Genomic DNA, 24425 nt, shown 5'->3' on the forward strand with positions numbered 1-24425 from the left:
ACGTTCCACGAAAACTATATTTTTGTCAATTGTTAGACTACATTGAGTTTGCTAATTTATCATCATCTTCAACTATTCTCAATCATGCCGACTGATGTATTTTTAGACAGCAATCAGCTGATGACACTATGCCACATTTCATATCTGAGCTACAATGAAAAAAATATCAAATGTCTTGGTAGGTGGAAAATTATAAGGATTTCCCATTCATTTCTTCTTGGATTTTCTTGTCCACTGCCAATAATTTGGTACCTGAACCAAAGTCCACACCCCTGCCCACCAGACACATACACCCTCACACCTCCAAGGAAAGAGAGCTGACTTTCTTGAAGAGTCAGTGTCGACCATTTCAGGTTAGCGTGGGTTCTGTTTTCAAAGCTAGTACTAAATCAGTCTTCAGGTCAGATGATATCAGTCCTATCTTAAAAATACCTTTACTAGAGGCTCAATCACTGTCTCATTTCAAAACACTATTGAACCAACTTTAGAGAAGATTCTGCTTTGTGCTCATTAGGCCCTGGGAGGATCGTTCAGTATGGGGCCCTCTGAAATCCCTAGTAGCATTTTAAATGCTCATGGATGGGCTATGTGCATTTGAGAGACACTATTGCTTTCATAAGCTTCTCTAAGGGGCCCATATCCCCTAAAAAAGACTAAGAATCTGCTTATGAATAGCATCTATTAAATGCAGTTTTTAGCAAATAAAAGTGAAAATTTTCTGAAACATTTGGGAATTACAATGCTTTCACATTCAGCTAGGTCTTGACTAGACTATGAGTAACCTGAAAGCTTTACTATCCCGAATTCCCTAGCCGGAGTAGTTATTTCTCAGGATATAACTGAAGTTGTAAGTGACTATCAAAACTGAATAAAATAGCCTAATATTTGGGTCCCGAACAATTTCATATCTTTTCCACAAATTTGCTAATAAATTCCTCTGTCAAATATCAAACTTAAATCCTATCCATGTAATTTACAAAAGTGATCACTGTTCATGCAATATTGAAACAGGTGCATCATTTGTCTGTTTTGCACACATACAACAAATCAAGAAAACGAGGAGGAAAGGTACTCTATAGTATTTCTATAGAAAAGAGCAGTTTTCTACAGAAATTCCCAATTTAAAAAGTTTTCATTAAAGGTTTTTTAAAAGAACGATATTTCCAAAGATTTAAATCTTGGGTTAAAATTCTTCTCTTGTAGAATAAGAATTTGGCTCAAATTTATAAAATTTGAATGGGGAAAAATATACTAGTATAAATTTGTAAGCATATACAACATGTTTTGCTTTTCGTTTTGTTTTTAAGTTTGTTAGATTTAGATTTTTCTCTTGGCACACTCAAGGCTGCTTTCTCAAAATCTGGGCTCAATGTCATTAAACAAAGATGAGCTAATTCCAAAAGCAGCCACTGTATCTGAACAGTGGCTATTTTTTTTTAAAGGGCTAATATGCATTCTTAGTATACAAAGATACATGACTACTAAAAGCAAAAGGCATTCTATGTTGTGAATATATAATACTCAAATCTCTGCTCTATGCATTTACTTATGAACCCACGATTTTCCAATATGTATTCACAAACCTCATCTTAACTCTAGGCAAGCCATTATAGTGCACTCCCACCTGTCAGATGGAATAGATGAAAACAATACAGAAATTAACCGTGGCAGGTACATTGATAAGCCTCCAGACTTGAGATTTTCTTTTTAAGTTGCAGTAAAAAAAGCAGTAGAGAACTTACTTACTGAAAGGTGCAAGCTTAAAGACCTTTCTGAAGGTAACTTCTCAGAGGCTATATTAAGGCTATTGGAAACTCCCAAAATTCAAATGAGGATACTGACCAAAAATAAAATAACGTTCAAGTAATCGTAATTGGCAGCTCTGGTTTTGGAACTGATCCCAGAATCCTACTTTGCAGATGGGAGCGGGGGTGGGAGGTGAGGGGCGTCCCTCCTGGTACGGCCTTCATTAGCCGGTAGTGGTGTATGTTAGAAGAGGTTGAGGCCTTGGGGCAGTGATACCACCTCACAAATACTTGGTGCCTGCAGTTCCCTTAGCTGTTTTGAGGAAGGGGTTTGGAGAAGTATTACTCTGGTTTAAAGCAGCTCAGGGCCAGGATAAAAGAAAGGGCCATCTCCTCACTATTCCTGTAACAGTCCTAGGAAAACAAGGGAGCCCTTGGCAGATACCAAGGTCAGTAATATTGGGAATTTGCAGCTTAATGCCCTTCGCTGAAAAAAAAAAAAAAAAAAGTAAGAGGACGGAGCACCTCTACAAAGGAAAAACTTATTTCCAGCATTAATTTTTAAATACACTCAGTGAATGCTTCCTCTTCAACCATTATGGGAAAAATTTGGGGACCGACATATACTTAAGCTACTTACATTGCAGTAACTTAGGGCTTAATTATGCTATAGGATAGGATAAAAGCTTTAATCCTAAACATTAAACACGGCATTAAATGGTTTTAAAACACCCTGCTTTGGATTCTGCCCATCTATGCAAGGATTATTCAATCTCAATGCCCTAAATTCCTAGTTTACTGAAAGCACTGGTAAGCTTCCCACAGAAGAGTGATCCCTTAAATTTACACAGAAACGTAACTTTTTCCCTTCCATATTCTATTACAGCAACGTTTACTCTTGAGGCAGGAGCCTAGACACTACAAATCATGCACCAGAGCCTTAACTCTCTGATGGCGGAATCCATGAGACACTGGTCACCATGACCATAATTTACAGCAGAGGACCTTAAGATATGAGTCCTGAATGCAATCTTGAAGATACGCCATAGGAAAAGACCAAAACAAACAAACAAAAACAACCAACCAAATAAAAACACCCCACAAACACAGTCAGTGGTTTTTAAAAGTATGCAGGTAACCCCATATCACAGATAATTTTTTTTATCTATATTTCTCACTTGGGCAGAAGATGGAGGTAGTGAGTGGAGAGCAATAAGGCAGCCAGCCCATAGCTAGCTGAGGAATCACTTGCAATGGATGTAGGAGGCAGCAGCACATCCAATCATCACCTCAAAACACTGGAGTATTGCTAAACAAGCCTCTCCGAGGCTCTACACAGGAATCAAAGGATGAAGCTCCTATGAGAGTGATAGTCTAGGTATCAAATACCTCTCTGGGTGTGCCTGTGTATTACATATGCGTACCTGCACATCATCTACCTATATGGCACACACATTTACTCAGGGGAAAGAGCTTGGCAGTTAATTTGGAACTCAAATGACATGGTTACACATAGATCATAGTTTCTAAACACAATGTTAGTAAAACAAAATTTATTTGTAAAACAGGACCTGTTATATAAAATGGCACACAATCAAGTTATACAAAAATACAAAATTTCTTTCTGATCACAGTTCTAGTTGCAAATGATGATTAGAAAGCATTCCTGGTGGCTTCCAAATAGTTGAGATTGCGAGCCCACGGGACAGGGAGCAGCAGCGAGCGTCCATGACGTAGGGAGGTCCGAGTGAGCGGAACCCAATTTCCGACCTCCAGACTTCCGCCAGGTCACTCTGGAGGAACACCTCCTAAAACAGCTCGCTCCTGGCTGTCTTCTGTTCTGATACTCAATCTTCCAGATGTTTGCCAATCCTAAATTTAGTTCCCCACGTTTCTTAATGTCCGAAATCTGTGTGGTTATGAAACCAGGAGTATTCTAGATTTTCTCAGATGATCTGCTCTCTCACCTATTTGGATAATTGTTAGTTACATAATTATATTTATTCTTTCCAACTGATATAAAAGAGTACAGTGATACAGTTTGTTAATGTTAGATGTTAACTTCTGGAGAATTACTGTTTCAAAATAGCTACTCTTGCCATATTGGCTTCTTAGATCTTGCCAGGACATAAGCTCTTAACTGTGTTTTCTTTAAAAAAAAAAAATTCAGACTCTTATTGCAAATATTCTGAAAAATCAGAAATATTACATGACTTTTGAAAAAAAAACCAAGGCATTTAGCAAATTTTAGCCTAAAGAACACGGATACTTAGGAAAAAAATACAGTTTACCTTTTGCAGCAATTTAAAGGTCCAACCCTTTGAAAGGAAGCACATTAGCAAACAGCTGCTTATTAAGCCCTACTGACATTAATTGTACGCATTTCCATAACACGGCTCTAATTCACTGTCTAATTCTGGTAGGAGGCAATGCTTTCTTTCAAAAGATTCTCCTTCCATGGAATGATAAAATGCTGAGGCTTTTTATTTTTATTTTTTATACAGAGCCTGTATTTAGTGCAATAAGTTTAAAAAATTTGCTCTGAAATACTTACTTTACATTAACAAAAATAGCTTTTTTTAAAAAAATTGTAACAAAAAGGAGTTATCGCATAAACAGATCATGAATTATTCTTAGCAAATTACACTTTTTTTTCTTAAAGCATTCACCATTACAATAAGCAGAACAATGGAATATTAGCCATTCATATCTGGTAAGCTTCAGGAATAATAATAATAATAATAATAATAATTAAAAAAACCATAACCCAGCCCCAAACAAACAAAAATAAAACAAGTTTAACACTTGAGGATCAGAACATTAACCAATTCTTCAGTGAAACATTGCAAAATTCTGGATACTTCATGAATTGCCAGTGAGAGGAGCACCTGCTAGTATGTTTGCAGCAAGCATCTGAATGAAATGGCTATTTAGCCCTCAACTGCTCAAGTTCCTCTGAGGCAGGGACCCCAGCACTGGAACGTTCAGTGCTTTGCTTTCCCTGCTTCTCTCCCTTCTGTAGGCTTCCCAGCTGACTTCATCTGCCTGTGCATGACACAGAGCCTTAAAGGCTAAACTCATCCGGTGCTCCAGCTTCTTTCCAAATCAGGCACAAAATGTGTGGAAGATGCTACTGAAGTCAAAAATGAAAGACCAACCAGAAGAAAAAAGTTTGCATAAGAAAGATTATCTACCCTTTTCTTTTTTAACCTACTCTCTTATAGAAGCATTAGGGTAAACTACAAATACCTGAGGAGTTGGTTCCTTTTTAATGTTGGCTGACAAATGCATGATTATGAAACTTCCCATATTGGGCCCACTTGTATGTTTCTAAAAGTAAAATGACATGGCTTCTTTGACTGGGGAAAATGGATTGGAGTCATTCCTTATTTCTCTGAAAGCAGAAGCCTAGTCTTGTTCTACTAGGACTTGTGCATCAGGAAAATAAGATCTTGATTTTATGCACACATAAATTTCAGGGGAATCACCCCCGAATAAACTTTAGACAGAGAATTCGGCACAATAATTTTACCTAATTTAAATAACTAAAACCTCCTCTAAGTTATTAAAAATGTTAATCAGATATGAATCTTAACATTTCCATGAAGACAATTACAATTGAAGACATTAAATGACGGCAGTTGCCTTGTAAAAGCCACCCGTATGAAAGGAGTACATGTTTGACAAAAATAAGCGTAAAAAAGGTATTAAATCCCTGTTCCTTTTCTCTGATTTTGGCTGATTATGTGTGTGTGTGTATATACATATACATATATATACACACATACATATACATATATACACACACCCACACACACAAATACATAGTTATGTGTATATATTGTTTTGGAATGTCAATGGGTTCCGTATCGGTCGGCTAGGTTCAAGCAGAACTTGCTCCCGAAGCCTAGAAAACAAAGTCATACAGAGTGTCATCTTAGACGCTTACCAATAGAAGGAGATCGCGAATGATGTTACAAATATAGTACACAGATGGTCACACACAGCAAACAGCAAAATGAACCGAGAATCCTTCTCCCCTGAACCTATATTGCAGGGGCTGAAATTCATATGAATGTTGGAAATCGCACTGCTATTCCGGGCGATCTTTGAGATATGCAGAGACCACTTCTCTGGCCTGTGCTGCTAAGGTGCCCTTTCCTCTGTGGATTCTTTCCTGTACAAACACATGGCCGGATGTCTTTTTCTTAACCTTCTCTGTCAGTACATTGGGTACATTTTTCTAAACTCATTTTCAAGGATTTAGAGAAAGACTTTACAAACCTTCAAAGTTTTCTTCACTAGTAGGACCTCTCAAAAGAAAAATGTCCAAGAGGAAAACTGAGAATACTTCTATTTAGTTCAATGATCCTTGTTTTAAAAAAATGTAAAGCTTCCTTTTTCTGAATATTATTTCATTGCTTAAAAATAAACCCTAAATTGAAATATCCCATTAAGGAGGAAGCTAGACAGTGAACTCAAACAGCAAGTATTCCTACAAATATGGCAAACTAGGTATGACACACTGTACGAACTTTCATCTAAGGGAACAATGTGAATCAAACCAAGCATATACAAAGAAGCAATACTGAATTCTACCAATGCCCAAACTCAAGGGGGGAATTTCTCAGATAATTCTTCAGGGACATATACAAGATGATGGTTGTAGCAGGGGCTCAACTCCTACCGTGCATACTGTAGCAAAGAGGTAAGAATGAGAGGTACTGATGTGCTTAAAAATTTATCCTGTGAGCAACACTTCACACTTCTCTCCTGAGGAGCTCTTTAACCACTTAAAACATCACACTTAGGGACCAAATTCTACAATGTCCAAAGCACCAGAAGACCAAAGGACATAAAAGATGTATTAGGGGACCTGCCATTAATCTGCAAAGCAATGAACTAATGAACAACAATAACAAAAAGCAAAAATGGAATAAAATTATAATGCATTGTTTGAATTAAGGGACATTCATTTAAAACTGAAGGCAATATTAGAGGAAAATATCTCCTAAATTTTTGGCTCCTGGTAGAATGCCACATATCTTGGTCAATTCTCCCTGATTATGAATTAGGAGTTTTGGTAAGAGAAGGTATATTTGCATTCTGGTCTACCACAATCCATCTATCTTTCCCTGAAGAATACAGAACTAGATGCCAATTCATGCTCAAACTAGCCAGTCCTACACCTCCAAATATTCCCCCTTACTTTGAATGTTTATTACTGCACAGTAATTTCATGGGAGCTTCAACCACTGGGAAGACAGAAAAAGGGGGGAAAGGATGGTTTATATCTTAAGATTTTCCTGTATCTTTTTAAGTCTTAGGCTTTTAACCTTATTTCCCCAATAATTAGGACAACATCAGTGGCAAGAAAGAAGTCTTCCTCATTTTTTCCATGCCGCCGTAGGGCCAGCAGAATCTTCACTGCTGCCCCCGGGGCCTGCGCAGAGTAAGAGGGGGACGAGAAGGAGGAGCAGGGAGGCCAGGTGCCTGACTGGAAGAATGCTCATTGGCGTCCTTTGTTCACACTTTAAACCAGGGGTCTCAAACTTGCGGCCCACGGGCCGCATGTGGCCCGCCGAACAATTTTGTGCGGCCCGAAGACTAATCCACGAAGTTCAAGAAAAGTGTTGCGTAACAGTTGCCTTTTGTAGACCTAGTGCGGCCCGCTGAACGGCTGTGATCTTGCTCTGTGGCCCACATGCTGAGTTGAGTTTGAGACCCCTAATTTAAACTAACAGCTATGGAACTATTATCTATATCCTTTCACTTATGACCAGAGTGAGTCTATGCTTTGGGACTCTGAACACTGAAATTCTGCTTTATAATTGAAGCTCTTAAGAGCATCGCCAGAACAGGTAGGTACTGGAAGGGGTTACAAAGGGAAGAGTTTATATCTAAACATTCTGCTGAGACTTTCATTTAGGTTGAATATGACACTGTTTTCCGTATACATGTATAGATGCCCCACGCCCCTTCAGGGAACCCATTTCCTTTACTCTTACATGTTGAAATGGTCCTGTTTTATATATTTCTTAAGTTGGAAAACTGAATCAAACCATTTGTTAAAGTATAAAGAAAAAAAGTCTTTACCTCAACTTTTGGACATCATATGCACTCAGAAGGTGCATTATTTAAAATTAACTGTTTAAGGATATAGGCAATTATATAATATTTTGAAATATACATGCTATTTAAAAACAATACATTTATAAAATCAGTAGTAATTAAACCAATATATGCTAGAGACCTCTGTTGTTATGTAGCAGTGAGCACATCTATGGAAAAACAGCTCAGCATTCTCCTACACTGATTAAGTTGCTTTTCTTTTCAAATGACAGTAGAATATATGTATCACTGACCAGAGGTAATTTATCCTTCTCACAATTCGGCTGGAGTTGGAGAAGACCGGGTTGTCTTATTTAGTGGGAAATGTGGATGTTGATGAAAACAGACTTGTTTGCTACTGAAAAATAGCTTAAGAAACAAAGAAAGTACAATCCAGGCAACAGAAGAAAAAGTCCAGCAAAGGGGAGAAGACAGCAACATAAACAAACCAATATTAAAAAGTGGGGCGAGGGAGGATGGATTTTAGCAAGTTGAAAGGAATTGCTATTATCACCTTCTAAAATGATAAAAAATCAAACTGTCAGTTCAAACACCAGCCAAATGTTCAGTCCAATGAAAACTAACTCGATAGTTAAAAAGAAAAAAAACAAAAACCCAGCAATTTCCCATTAGGGACAAGTATATCCCCAGCCCCGCCATAAGCACTCTTGATTGTGACAATGCTGTGTTCCTTTCAGCTTACTTTTACAGAAGGTGGTCTCAGCTGTGACAAGAATTCTGCCATCCAAGTGATGGGTAAACACACAAACAGAAAGAGTAGCACGTCCTGAGTGATACAGATAACAAAGGCTTCTCCCGAGGACGTGCAGTCGGTGAAGACAGAGAGAGAGAGGAAGTGAAAGTGAAATTCTTGGAGGGAGGCCACCTCATCTCCACCTACCATTGGTTTCAGCTCTCTGGCGTCCGCAGTGCCTCCCTTACCGGCTTCTTTCATTGCTTTCCTACTGTTTTCCACAAACTCCTGCAAAATACGGACCAAACGGCATACATTCTTAGGTCACTTCATGTTTTGGTGGGTAGACAGATTCTACAGCGCATGCACCTGTTTGACTCCCGGTGGGTATGCGGCTGGCCTAAAACCACAGGAATGGAGTTTGTCGTGCCAGACATAGAGCTGCTGAGTTTGTGGGAATGGACTACAATTGGTTGATATGAAATTTTTTTCCATCCATTCATCGTGACATTCTTACTTAGGATTGTGTTAAGAAATCAGGTTAGTTCTAGCCCGAAAACACCTAACTTAAAAAAAAAAAAAAAAGGACTATTTTCCCATACTTAGAACATTGTTTTATTTGCTGATTTACTTTTTCCATATCATGGTTAAATGGAACAACAAGAACATTTTACCCCATAAGCCTCCTCTTTAAAATAACCCTAGAAGATAAGAGAAAGCATTGCTACTACTAAGCACAGAATACTGTTTTTACCAAACCATAATTAAGCTACTTAAAAAAAAAATGTCTGTCTGGATCTGGAATTACTCCATAAAGCAGGAAGACAGGGAGTAACAACTAGAGCCCCTGGTCAGAAGTACTTAAGACAGGGTCATTCTGCTCAGGAAACATTCCTGTCCTGTCAAAGTTTATGGAGCACTTCCTTCATTAAATAGCCTCATCATTCTTATGGAAAAAAACTAAAAGGAGAAAAACTGTATTTTTTACTCTGCCTTTGATCAGTGGCTTAAAAACAAAAATAAACTCTTCTAAATGCCTTAACCACAAAAGAGATGCAATTATCATGAGCCAAATTCCACTATGAAAATGTCCAAAATTTAGTTGATGATTTGATCAGTAAGAGAGATAATCAGTACAAAACAAGTCAGTTAACTCATTTGGTATTTTTGCAATTAAAAAAAAAGAAAAGAAAAGAATCCAGTTTATTTATCAACACATTTCGAGTGCAGGATGAAGGGGGTGGGCGGGGGGAAAAGAATTTAAATCCAAGTTCCTGGAAGATGACTTGTTATTTCAATATCTAATGTTTAGTTTTCAACATTACCCACTCTTAAGATAGGAATATTTCATAGCTTAATAGCCAGGTACTATTATTAAAAAGCATCTTTAATTTTGTATCATCTGACATAGATGATAGTATTTAAAGCATTTTAATATAGTTTCAAAAATTTGAAAAAAAGGTTTAATTGAAATTTTAATATAGGGAAGCTTCAGAGGTTACAGAACTATAGAGAATCTGGATATAATACCTGTAAAAAGGTTCAGATCTTGAATAACATAAAACTGTACACTCTAATAGTCACTGGTCTGTTAATCTATATTCATTGCGAAATGCCTTTAATTTGGCCTGGCATATTTAGGATAATGAATGTTAATGGGGTTAACAGCAATAATACTTGGAATGGAGAAATACAGGTCGGTACGAACTACATCCTGGAAAATAAAAGACTTTTTCTTTTTAAGCCCCACTTCAGGAAAGTGCACTTAGAACATCAGTGGTCCAATGTTCTAATTCAAGGGCTAAAAGTCAGGTTTAAAAAGTCAATTCAGATCTATCTAATTGCAGAGAGGGGGCTGTAGCACGGAGTATTGTGAACTCAGGCTTATGAAAGGGCATTGTGTTAGGCAGGTGGATTTTAAATGGTCTCATCCATGCCAAGAGGGCTTCTTCCCTGATTCCTCTAAGACTAACCTCAGACATGAGTGTTAAAGGTTTAGTTTTATTAGTATTTTTGTCCCTAAAGCAGTAGAGGGCATCTGAAGTACTTACCATCAGTACTTTATCCATATAGAATTCTCTGCCAGGGCTCCCATCATTGTATTTTGTATCAATGGCAAAACACAAGAATAATACATCCACTACCATTTCATAAATGGACAGGAAGCAATGAGCGACTAGGAAAGCAAAGAGGCAGACGATGATCAGAGGCAGCACCCATACTGTGTAATCTTGCTGGTAGTTGAGCAGCATAATCCCAGCCAAACCCGTGCTGCAGACTATCAGCACCTGAGGCAGAGAGAACAAAGACCACCTTTAATAACCGGCTGTCGAAAACCACTACTTCTTCATCTTTTGCAGATTTAAAATTCTCTTTACTCTTATATATTGATATGATGGTCGCATGAGTCCACTCTGTCTCAAATTGGAACTTCTCATCCATATATACCATATACATCCAGAGTTATACATGCATATCATATAATATCAATTTTAAAAGTCATCCTTGTTGACATTAAAAACAATCAAGTTTTCCAAATGTTATGCTTGTTTTCTAAAGCTTCCCTTATTTGGCACCTGTGGCAATTTTTAAGATAAATATACACGTATTTTAGAAAAAAGTACATTCCTAGTGCTCAGAAAAAAAATTACTGACATTTCAGAGTATTGCTATGGGTTTTTTTCTAAGCATTTTTACATTTATGAAATAGTACTGTATAAACAAATCATTAAAAGCTCTTCATTAATATTTATAGCATCATTATAAATGTTTCATAAATACTTATGCAGTTACATAATTTCATTTTATGGGTGGTTTAAAATTTATTTAACCATGCTCCTACAGTTGGAGACTTATATTGTTTTCCGATATAAATAATGCTGCGACAAACATCTCTAAGAGCTTTCTCTTTATTTCATATTTTATTCGAAGAGAATATGGGGCAAATTTAATATAATTTGCCATGAAGTTTAGATGTGGGCCCTCTGTGAGGACAGGGGTTGCTAAAAACATCTGTAAGAATAAAAGAGATCAGCAATTGGATTACTGTCTTGGATTGTCGTCAGGAGCCGCCTGCTCTGAGGCTTCACCATCTCAGGCGCAGCACTTGACATTTTTCTGCGGTTCTTCCCATACGTTTTATTTCAGCTTTTCAACCACCCCATGAATGGTTTACGGCACACATGAGCGTCCTCACTGTACAGTCTGGAAACATGCTAGCCAACCTGCCCGAGGTCACAGAGTAGAAGAGCAGATACCACTCAAATAATGGCCTTCTGATGCCAACATCAGTGCCCTTTCGAAGGTAAACACTCAGCCAATACTTGGATATCGACACAAAGCAGTAGTAACAGGTTGTCCTGAATCCCAGACACACGTTGCCCAGACCTCTCTGTGGCCCAGCGTCAAGCTTGAAAGAACAAAGGGGAAGAACTGCAGCAGCCTGTCCTTCCTTGTCCAGCGCTGAGGACAGGTGACTGAGAAGTCTCCTTTTGTCTCTTCTTTACTCTTTATCAATGCCAAAGCATCTCTCGTTCACCGTCAACTTAACCAGGAGCTACAATGCATTAAGTGATGCACTGGGTAAAAGCTGTAAGTTGATCCTTCTCTCAGATGATTCTGGGGAGCAAATCTGGGTCTGCTCAGGATTTAGAAGACGCCTTCCGCCACACACACACACACACACACACACACACACACGCCATTTTTGTGGCCGACTCTTATGCCTCTTCTCTGCTAGTGGCTTTTCTGAGGTGATTTCCACAGATAACTAACCAGTCATTTTCTACTCTTGGTTTCAATCGTAGAATGAGTTATTTCTCATACTCTTATTCAAGTGTTTTACACCCACCCGACGGAGAGGCTGAGGTTCTGTATGCTTGCGCCATGCCGCTAGAAGGTAAACCACATTTGGAATGTTCAAGTTAAATATAGGTAGGAGGTGTGGCTCAGACAAACTAGATGTTGAGAGAAAAACTGTCGAGGTGGAAAGAGGATATGGTCATGTGAGAAACAACTTCAAGAATGGGTTCTATTGAGGCAAAAAAGTCAAAGCAATGTAAGAATTACTCCCGAATATAATGAAAGGGTGACATGCATTTATTCAAGCAGAGAACACGTGGGTCTCAAAGTGTTTGAGGGGCAAGAAATCACTTGGGGAGTTTCTGAACAATGCAGGTCCCTGAACCTTACCCCTCTCCCAGAGTCTGACTGGTTGGATCTCAGCCTGGCAGTGGTCATTTAAAAAGTGCCCCAGGTGATTCTGATGCAATCCGCAGACTACAAGAAGTACTGGTCTAGATCAGGGATCTCTATGGTGGAGTACACGTACCCAAACTGAGTGTGCAAGAACATCACTTGGGACTGCTACTTGTATTTCTCATGTATTTAAATTTTCTTTAATACTGTTTTATAATGCATATTTTAGTAAAGGCTATAAATATTAATAAATCAATGTAAGTATATTGGGGAAGTGAGCACAACTTCTTTTTGTAATAAGATGCATGATTTTAAAGGCTCAGACACTTTGCTCTAGAGCAGAGGTTTTCAATCAGTGTGCTGCAAGAATTTTTAAAGCATGCAATGCCTGACTTTTTAATCAGGGGCACTGACTTCTTTTCCCTGTCATTCAAATAAAAAAAATGACATCAGCCAACACAACAGACAAATGATGTGAATGACTCAAAATTATACCTACTCTTTTGTTAGATCGGCAAAATATATATTTTTTGGTGTGCTGCAGAATTTTAGTAATTAGTTTATGCGTGCCATGGGATGAAAAAGGTTAGAGATTGCTGTTCTAGGGGATAAATCAGTGATACAGTAGAAGAGATTCATATACAAGCTAGGATGTGAGAAGGAGGAAGAAAAATCCTCAGGTGGGAGTCAGAAAGATACAGCTTTGAATCAGTTAGTACTTCTTAGTTGTGTGACTCGAAGTTAGTTAATTCACCCTTTCTGAGCCTTTTCTCCCACCTTTGAGAGAGACATTAATAGTACATACACCCCCTAGCTGTTAAAATAGGCACTCTGGAAGCACTACCATAGTGGCTGGCAGTCTTAGTTTCTTACTTTATTTTTGCCACCAGAAATCTTGCATTTATGATGCCCTTTCCCCATGGAGTCCCTGTTTTGAAAGATTGGTTTACCATTGAAATAGCATTTAATATGAATCAACAGTAATAATTCATATTCTCTCTCTCTCTCTTTTTTTTAATCTTAGTGAGAGGAGGGGAGGCAGAGAGAGATTCTTGCATGCGCCCGGTCTGGGATCCACCCGGCATGCCCACTAGGAGGTGATGCTCTGCCCATCTGGGGCCCTTGCTCCATTGTAACTGGAGCCATTTCTTTTAGCACCTGATGCAGAGGCCATGGAGCCATCCTCAGTGCCCTGGGCCAACTTGCACTAATCGAATAATTGCTGTAGGAGGGGAAGAGAAGAGAGAGAGAGAAGAAAAGGGAGAGATGCAAAAGGGGGAGGAGTGGAGAAGTAGATGGGCACTTCTCCTGTGTGCCCTGACCAGGAATCGAACCTGGGACATCCACATGCCAGTCTGTCTACCACTGAGCCAACTGGCCAGGGCCCTTATTTTTGTATTGAGTCAAAGCCAAATAAATTGCCAACTAGAACATATAATTAGTTTTAGAAAAAGTATAAAATAGAGGTAAAACAACTTCACACAATCACACAACAGAAGCAAGAAACTTCAGATTTTGTTGCTTTTGTATAGCTTTATTGGGGGCAAGTATCAAATATCTATTAGACTTAGGAGTGTCTGAAGAGCTTGTAAATCTCTCATCTTACCTTTGAAGACTATGTAGGCCAGTGATCACAAGTCACAGGCCACTAAACTAGAGGAGCTGAGGTCCCTTCCAAATCGACTTTACCATTCCATGCGAACATTAAGACTCCACAGAAATGGAATCCATGACATTGTCTTTCACATTCTTTTTAAATTTGGGGCTTTAAAAATTTGAGATAATTGTGAATTTGCACACAGAATGTCTCCATGTACCCTTTACCCAGTTCCCTGTGAGGACATCTTGCAAAACTATAGTACAATGTTACAACTGGGGCATTGACATTGATACAGACAAGATACAGAACTTCTCCATTAGCACAAGGATTCACCTTAACTTCTCATGCTACCCTTACTACCCCCCCCCCCAACTGGGCGATCACAAGTCTGTTTTCCATTTCCACAATGTTTTCATTTCAGGAATGTCATGTAAACAGAATCACACAGTATTTATCTTCTGGGATTGGCATTTTTCTTTTCTTTTCTTTTTAATTTTTTTATTTTTCTGAAGCTGGAAACGGGGAGAGACAGTCAGACAGACTTCCACATGCGCCCGACCGGGATCCACCCGGCACGCCCACCAGGGGCGATGCTCTGCCCACCAGGGGGCAATGCTCTGCCCCTCCGGGCATCGCTCTGCCGCAACCAGAGCCACTCTAGTGCCCGAGGCAGAGGCCAAGGAGCCATCCCCAGCCCCCGGGCCATCTTTGCTCCAATGGAGCCTTGGCTGCGGGAGGGGAAGAGAGAGAAAGAGAGGAAGGAGGGGGGGGGGTGGAGAAGCAAATGGGTGCTTCTCCTATGTGCCCTGGCCGGGAATCGAACCCGGGTCCCCCGCACGCCAGGCCGACGGTCTACCGCTGAGCCAACCGGCCAGGGCCTGGGATTGGCATTTTTCACTCAGCACATTTACTTGAAGATTCATCCAAGTCACTGTGTGTATCATTTGTTCGTTCCTGACACTGTCCTTTATTCTGATCTATCTATTGAACTGCCTGATCAGAAACTATTTCTGCACACGAGCAGCCATTTAACTGTAAAAGGAAACTATTTCCAAAAAAGATTTACTGAATTCTGTGATCAGAACTGTATTTTTAAAAGAATTTATCTTAGTATGTTGGAAACTCAGAAGATTTTTCTCTCTCATTGTTCTCCTTTTTGGATTAAAAAAAATGTTTCTCTTTCATGGTTTTAAAAGTCATTTTTTTACAACATTATTCAAATTTCTATCTTTCTGGAAAGCAGTTTCACAATGCATACCAAGAACCTTATGAAGTACTATGACTCAGTGATTCCACTTCTAGGGTTCTGGCCTCAGGAAATGAGTATTTGTGTGGACAAGGATTTGTATACAAGAGGTTTTGCTGTAGCATACTTTATTTTAGTAAAAAAACAAAACAAAACAATTTAACTGTGAAAAAAAACCCAGGGGCTTAGTTAAATAAATGATATGAAAATTGCATAACCATATATAAAACATTTTTCATAAAGTAGGAAATGTTCATAACATTGCAGAATGAAAAGAGGGATATAAACGGCCTTTTCTACTGGATTTTAAGTTCTCCTGATTGACGAGTATATGAACAACACTCAGAATAGTCCCTAGGATGTTACTAAAACACACTATAAATATTTGTTCAATGAATAAAAAAATGATCATGACAAACCAAAAAAAATTTTTTTTGACAGCTAGGTTACTAGGTTGCTGAAAAACTTAAAGTCATATTAAAACATTGTATTTTATCATCTATTTAATTTTGCATTATAATATGAATGCATATTTACTGTATAGAACTTTATCATATTGTGGTAAAATAGGGGGAGGAGTTTGGAATCATTAATCTAAAGACAAACATTATTAACATTGTGAGATTGTAATTTTCATTGTTTTATTATGCATATTTAAAACCAGTATTGTAATAGTCTAATGGTTTTACTCAATGCTTTCTCTTATTGTAGCATATGCATTTCATATCATAAACTCTTAACAAAAAACAGTCTGTTGGCTATATTTCCAACCATTTCTCTTTACAATTATACAATTGGCTACTATTATAAATAATGCTGTATTTTTCAGTATTTAAAATTATTTTTAGCAGTACTTTACCATCACTAGGATTACTAAATCAAAAGATTTTTTTAAAAAAAGTTAAGGGTAAATGTACTGTCAGCTGAAGAGCATATAATAGCACATAGTGATTAAAAACATAGAAGTCAGTCCTGATTTTGAACTACGGCTCCTGCTTCTCTAAATGTGGGCAACCTACTTAGCTCTCTAAACTTTGCTTTCCTCTGTTCTAAAATGAAGATAATAGTAACAGCTCACCTTACAGGGGAGGCCAAATATAACCCTTCCCAGAAAGCACTGTGCTCAATACCTGCACCCACCAAGTGTCTCAATCAGAGTTTATTAAAATCACCATCATAATCAAAAGTTGCTTCTTAGTATAATTTTCTCCCTTAGTATAATTTATTTTTCTATATGGCTTCTAATTTCTCCTTTATTTAAATTGCTCTGTGTATATGTGTTTTTATTTTTAAGTTGCTTCATATCTTCCTTAGCAGTAGGGATAAATTATACATATGTAAAAAAAAAATTTGAAGCCTTCCAGAATCAGTTATATAGCATATAAATTAGCATATAAATAACATTAACAGTTAATGAATGACATCAGGCACTGCACTCAGCTTTTTTTTTTTTTTTTTTAAATCAAGTGAGAGGAAAAGAGGTGAAGAAACAGACTCCTGCATGCAGGTGACCAGGATTCACCTGGCAACTCCTATCTGGGGCCGCTACTATGTTGCTCTATTTTAGAACCGGAGGTGAGGCCATGGAGCTATCCTCAGCAACCAGGGCCAACTTGCTCATTCGAGCCATGGCTGCAAGAGGGAGATAGGGGTGGGTGGAGAAACAGATGGTCGCTTCTCCTGTGTGCCCTGACTGGGAATCAAACCCAGGACATCCACACACTGGGAGACGCTCTACCACTGAGCCAACTGGCCAGGGCCTTGTACTCAGTTTTTAACATGGATTAACTCATTCAATCCCTACCATAAAATATCCCATTATAAAAACGTGACAAAACAAATCCAATAGTCATAACGTAAGTTTAGCTATAAAGTTTCAAAACAGCTATCTGTACTGCTTCAGAATTCTTTTTAGATGACTGTTGCTTAAGAACTTAAAACCCACAGTGCTATCAATTCCTCTTTAAACCAAATATTTTTCCTTTCAAAACATTTTCAAAGCACAGTGGCTGGAATAACCTAAGTGTTCGACAGTGAGAGAATGTTTAAGAATAGGATATGATGGAATACTGACCATCATGACCATGAGTAACTATGAAGATTATCAGAGCAATAGGAAAATATATATGATCTAATGTGAGGTGAAAAGGGCAGAACAAATATGTAAGCATGCTCTGATTGTTATACCACAGAAATATAAGCCTGTGAAAAAACACTAGGAGGGAATATATAAAACAGTAAGTTATTAGGGGATAGTGGTGATGCCTTTTTCTTAACTGAAATTTCCTGAGATATAATAAAATCCAATTATAATGTTATGATTTTTCAGATTTTAAGCGTAGTATAGAATAAATTACCTCTCCTCAGACACTTTGAAGGACAGTTGAGTCTCATTCCCCAACAGCTCTTTTTTTAAAGGGGTTTCTATATAGTAATGATGACAGCTAACATTCACTGAGAACTTACAATGTTTCGAGCAATGTCTCAGGTACTCTACATGTATTAACCGGTTTAATCCTTACAACCCTAAGGGTCTGGGCATTATTATTAATCCCAGTTTTATAAATGAGCAAACTGAGGCACAGAGTGGTTATGTACCCTGCCTCAGGTCACACAGCTAGCAGGTATAAAAGGCAGGATGTAAATCCAGGCAGTCAAGCTTCAGATGCAGCACCCTTAACCCCTGTACAGACTGTTACTTAATTCCTGACAGTTCAAAATACGTAGGAGAAACATAGGCAAGTTACACTTAACCACCCCGTGCCTCAGCTTCCCCATCTGTAAAATGAAGATAACAACAATAGATCTTCCTTTACAAATTTCTGGTGAAGATTAAATGAGCCCAATACATAAAGAGTATTCAGAAAAGTGGCTAATATAATATTTACCGTATATCTCAGGTAATAAGCTTGGTCCTACCTTGCCTAGGAATAGCATGAAATCCCCCACTGTGTTGATGGCAGCCACGCGCAAAGCATTCTCCACAAGAATGACGAAGGCATCCTTCGCTGAGGTGCAGAAGTTGGTGCTGTTGATAGCAGTGGCTGTGTATGCATTCTGGACAAAAGCAAAAACGGTATTTCCATCAATAAATGTAATCCCACTTTGTTAGGATATAAAGCAAGCATAATTAAGCATAGCTTGTAAAAATATTTCACAATTAAGCCCATGGCTTTGGTCAGGTAGAGATTATGATACAGTAAGAAGTATAAGAAAATACTGTATGAGATATTAAAAAAAACAAAAACACCTGATATGGTAAAAAGAACTTTTCAGTCGGCTTAGTATCAGTCCTCTAAAAATACTATTTATGAGAACACATACTCACTTTTCCAACATCCATTAACTTCTTCCTTGTCTTAGTAAATCAAACATCATTTAACCTTTCCGAGATGTCTCGAGTTCATCACCGGGGAGTATCAGTGACGCATTATTACCATTTCAGTGATGCTTTAAAAGCTACACAAGTATGTAAAGCTATCACAGATTGCTGTGCTGTTTTAGCTGGAACACCTACCATCTCCTCCCTGGTGCGTTTTTCCATGCTGTCACTTCTCACAGCTCCTGTAGTGGAGAGCTGTTTGCTGCCCAATGCTTTATACCCCTCCACTCGGGAAGCAGGACCTGAACTCGCCTTTGAGAGGACAGCCCTTCTCCATTCTCCTAGCGTCTGAGTGGAGCTGACACCCCCTTCAACTGCGGCGGAGGGCAAAGACAGGCTCAGAAACTGGCATATATATTAACTAGTCAGAGCCCGTGAAAGTAAAAGATATCCCCCTGGGGCTTCTGGGAAAAAGGAGTTTCCTGCCTCATCCACAGGTGCCCCAGGCAGACCAGCTCACTCATTCCCGTGGATAATGAGCTATAAGGGTTCGGACTGCCACGGATGTTTTGCTAAAGTAACGGGGAGAACCCAGAGCTGCTGGAGGTCACAGTGTGAAACCAAGGGTGAGGCTAACACCATCGACGTCAGAGCAGAGAGAAATCAGGTACTTGCACTTGGTGACAATGTTTTGCATCATGAGGAACTAGCCAGATCTGGACTTTTCAGTTACAGAAGCTAATACATTGCTAGGAATCTCTCCTCTCTCCTTCTTCCTCCTCCCGCTTTCTCAGTCTCTCTCTCTCTCTCTCTCTTTTTTAGATCAGATTGAGCTGGCTTCCTGCCCTTGTAGTACTGAGTCCCAGATGACACACTGGCATTCAATTATACCTGCTTCTGCTGCCCCACGTCCTCTTTGACAGGCTCGTCAGAGACTCATTTTTTTGTCCTCCTCCTCTTTACATTACATTTTAGACTAGCATCGGCATTTTCTGGGGAATGTGAATAAGTACTAGCACATCGACTATGTCTGAGTCTTAGGGAAGTATATGGATTTTGTGACTGAAACTTTTGGTCCTGAGAAATTTCTGGTTTAGTGCTAACCTAAGGAATTGATAAGCTGGTTCAAAATGTTCAAGTTGCTGGAGAACGCTGGAGGCGAGGGGCTTCCTTTTACAGCATCCTGTCTATAAGCTGCAGACGCTAAGCTAGGGAGAGACGGTCTTTAATTCATGAATGTTCCAACTGAGTGCTTGTTAGCTATTAGGAACCTGGTACGGAGATGAGGTTTCACTCATCAAAAATTTAACCTGCCATTATAGGGCTAAATTCATTGGTTAAAAATACAGAGTATTTCGGGGCCCAGGAGAGAGTACTGTACTGAGTTGATCGCTACGGAAAACTCATCAGCTTCTTCCAGTAACGGAGCAGTAGGAAGTGATGGTTCCCTTCGAGAAACTCAGTGTGATTTTAATATGCGAAATTCCATCACACCAACTGAGGCAACTTATTATCTGAATATATTACAGTATTATGTCTGCAGGTTTTTTAATCTCTAAAGCTCACATATATGTTTTTTTAAAGAAATTATACTATTTAGTGTTTCTTAGCATGTATTTGTTATTTACTCTCTTCTATTGTCATCTCAGCATTTCTTATCACTGAAAAAGAGAGCAGGCATAATGAGTTGATACTTCTCATCTCTTCCCCTTCTGTCTGTCTATACTTGCATGAAGAAAGAAGAAGAAGAAGAAAGAAGAAGAAGAAGAAGGAGGATGAGGAGGAGGAGGAGGAGAGGAAGGAAGGAAGGGAGGGAGGGAGAGGGAGGGAGGGAGGGAGGGAGGGAGGGAGGAAGGAAGGAAGGAAGGAAGGAAGGAAGGAAGGAAGGAAGGAAGGAAGGAAGGAAGGAAGGAGATAGACAGCAGACACTAAAGAGTTAACCACCTAGCTGCAATGGCCCACATTTCTTTATCTTTGACAGAGTTCCTTTGAAACATTCTGCCAAATGCTTCACTGACATAAAAATAAACCACATGTTTGATCGTGTGCAAGATGAACTCTGCTGAGAAACGATGGAGAACTGCCCTTATCTGAACTAATCTCAAAAAGCCCAAACTAGTTCCCAGTTCCCACCAGATTCCTATGTACTCACTAAAAAAATAAAACAAAACAAACAAAAAACCAGAACCACTTAGCAATTTATGCTAAAACAGGGGTCCTCTAACTACTGCCTGTAGGCCAAGTCTTGCCTGCTGCCAGCTTTGTAAATCAAGTTTTACTACAGCACAGCCATGCCCGTTTGTTTGTATACTGTGTATGGCTGTTTCCATGCTACAATGGCAGAACTGAGCAACTGTGAGAGACTATGTATGGTTCACAAAGCCAAAAAAGTATTTTCTTCCCCTATTCTAAGACACGATCAAAAGACTAATGACCTAGTTACTGTCGTCCCTTGGTGCCTGCAGGGGTTTGATTCCAGAATGCCTCATGGTACCAAAATCTGAACACGTTAACATCCTTACATAAAATGGCGCAGTAGATGCATACAACCTATGCACATCCTCCTATATATTTTATGTCATCTCTAGGTTACTTACAATACCACATGATAGCACGCCAGGCCAACGCTCTACCACTGAGCCAACCGGCCAGGGCCTAAAATTATTTATATATATATATAATATTTATATATATATAATTTTTATATATATATATAAAATGTTTCCTGAAGTATAAAAAGCATTATAATGTCTAGAATCAAAGATACTGAACAACCCATTGAAATCAACTACATATTCCCTGGCCGATCAGCTCAGTGATAGAGCATCAGCCTGGTGTGTGGCTGTCCCAGGTTCCACTCTGGCCAGGGCACACAGGAGAAGCACCCATCTGCTTCTCTACCCCTCCTCCTCTTGCTTCTCTCTCTCTCTCTCTCTCTTCCCCTCCTGCAGCCATGGTCTGATTGGAGCGAGTTAGCCCCAGGCACTAAGGATGGCTCCATGGGCTCCACCTCAGGCACTAAAAAAAATGGTTCCAGATGGGCAGAGCATCGCCCCCTAGAGGGCTTGCCGGGTGGATCCCGGTCAGGGCGCATGTGGGAGTCTGTCTCTCTGCCTCTCCTCTTTTCACTAAAAGAAAAAAATAATCAACTACATACTGTCTTAAATCCCACCTCCTCCATAAGGAAAGATAACTCTCTTATTAATTATGCTGTTCAACGCTTTGCAGTTTGAACATGACTTTCCCTGAAAGAGAAGACAGAAGGAAGCGAGGAGCCACACACCTCCAACCTCTCTCCTGAAATCAACAGACCAGCTGACTCCAGGAGCAGGACCCTTCACCTCCTACATCACCTACATCAACTATAAAAGCTTCTTTGTTGCCCTCATTCACTTCAGAAGCATCAGTTGATTGGAGAACTATTATTATTCCTCCTCTGCTGCTTCTTTCTTCTTTCCTGCCCCTGCCCTAGCCAAAGCCCGTGTATTGCTAGTCATGGGAGGAGGGAGGAATGGTTTCTTTTCTCCACTCCTTAGGTCCAGGGTAGGCCAGGCTCATAGAAATTTGGCCTTCTTGGCAATATCCCTACAGATCTGTGCAACGCCTCTGTAGTCAACCTAACTGAAAATAGTAAGTGGATATTTTATAAGCTCCCTCCCACTGCCTGGGCAGTTAGATGAGCTGCATGTGACACACAAAGGTCAAGATGACCTCTTCGGGAAGAAAAATGTGCTACAGCTCACAGCAGGTTAATAAAACTTCCCCCTGCTTCTGCGCCTCCTAGTCTAAAAGGCTTCATGCTGAGGTGCTCAGGAACTCTGCGTCCTCTGTAGCCTTCCCCATGAATTGCTCTCTGAGCTTTCTTCAGACCACTTTGTTGAGATTTTTTTAGAGCCCACCCACCTTCTTTTCAGACAACCTGCCTAATTTTGAGCTTACTCGCACACAGAGGAGGCATCACTGATTACCATTTCACCCGTGCCTGACATCAGCTCAGGCAGGACATAAGCTTGAAACTACGTAATTAATGCCCAGAGCAAGATAAAAGTTGATCACCATCCAGGAATCTTTTTGAAGTGATGCCACTTAGCCCAAGTGGTCACTGGTAGCATTTCTGTGTGGCAGGATTATAGTGAAAAAAGTAGTGACCGTGTGGAAGAAATATGTTCAAACAGAGGTCACCATGCAGGTCACTCGGGCCTGCTTGGCCATCTGTCCCAGAGCATAGCTTCCAGTTTCCACCTTTCCTTTCTCCACACAAGGAACTAGAAATTCTCTGAAAGTTTAACATCTTACATAATAACTCACTGAAGAAGGGCAAGCTAGACAGGAAGGGTAGGAAAAGGGAAATAGGCTACGTGCAACTCTACGTGTGAGTCACGATAAATTAAGCCGGGGAAAAGACAATTAAAATGAGTTGAGGTTGAAGTCACCATTGCAGATAGATGCTTAAGTTAGCCTTTGTAATAAACTGACTACCAGTTGTTTAAACAAAAATTACCCCTTTCTTATTTTGAGTGAAGGATGGAGGGGACACGATGTCAAACTGACGCCAGAGTTCAATTCAGGTCAGTTAAGTTTTTACGCTTTTAGAGGTCATCAGAATTAAACTGCTCTTGCAGATCTTAATTTAGATTGTCTTTAAAATCATCACTTGTCTTAGTTTACAGCATGACAGATGAAAATTTGAGATGTCTGCATATTCTCTATAACAAACTATAATTTTGTGGTCTTTATTATTACACAAAATGTGTATATAGATATTTTTTCTTTTTTCTTTTTTACAAGAGGCACTGTAATTATCATGGCAAGAGCTAGGAAAACTTAGATTTGAAAACTTTTTCCACCTCTAGGTTATGTGATCTGCCATGAGATGCTAGTCTCAATTTTCTCATCTATAAGACAGAGGTAATGAGCCTGCCTTATATAAAGTGCTTACTATAGTATCTGCTAGTGATGCTCAAAAAATATTTTCTACAACTCCCACTCATACTATATAGAGAAAAGCTTTATAATCTTAAAAGCTTATCAGCCAGAGAGCAGATCCCCACCAGTATTAAACATACTATCTTCAAACTGTGCCAAAGTAAATCGAAGCCCGAGTAACGCAATGCCCAAGTCAACAGATTCTGGTCGTAACAATCTCTCTACCTGTAGCGAGTGCTACCTGTTAGATTAGATACATAATCACCTTCATGTCACATTAAGATAAGCACCCATAGAAACAAAGAGCAGTTCACAGTTCACTCTGCTTATTTGCAAAACTCAAACAATTACGTTGTAAATAACTAATGGCTCATTTAAAAAATCTAAAGCTCTTTTGGGAAGCCTGCTGTATTTCCCCTGCGGTGTGGACCTGGAGCATGGTTTGGGATTGGGAATTTCCTATGTGCCACAGATGAGTCTGGCCTACCCTCCCTTCCTATCAACACTCTTCTTGACTGCTATCTTCTACATTCTTTAAAGCTGAGCCAACAAACTAGTGGCCCATGAACAATGGACACTGTGTG

General features: G+C 39.4%; 1 protein-coding gene across 3 annotated transcripts in view; it reads right to left on the reverse strand.

The window, feature by feature from the left end:
* SLC44A1 (solute carrier family 44 member 1) overlaps positions 1–24425 on the reverse strand; it is a 196056-nt gene that overhangs the window by 42556 nt on the left and 129075 nt on the right. Inside the window, exons 13-16 of one of the 3 annotated variants that reach the window (XM_066367520.1) lie at positions 18513–18650; positions 10602–10838; positions 8758–8838; positions 3282–5652 (exon numbers count right to left, since the gene is read on the reverse strand). In XM_066367520.1, the coding sequence (XP_066223617.1) occupies positions 5629–5652; positions 8758–8838; positions 10602–10838; positions 18513–18650 (480 nt within the window). In that variant the 3' untranslated portion in view covers positions 3282–5628. Of the gene's footprint in view, positions 1–3281; positions 5653–8476; positions 8839–10601; positions 10839–18512; positions 18651–24425 lie in introns of those variants that run through there. The other 2 variants (XM_066367521.1, XM_066367519.1) reach the window with 2 other exon arrangements.

This window comes from Saccopteryx leptura, chromosome 2, assembly GCF_036850995.1.
Source record: "Saccopteryx leptura isolate mSacLep1 chromosome 2, mSacLep1_pri_phased_curated, whole genome shotgun sequence".
NCBI classification, from domain to species: domain Eukaryota; kingdom Metazoa; phylum Chordata; class Mammalia; order Chiroptera; family Emballonuridae; genus Saccopteryx; species Saccopteryx leptura.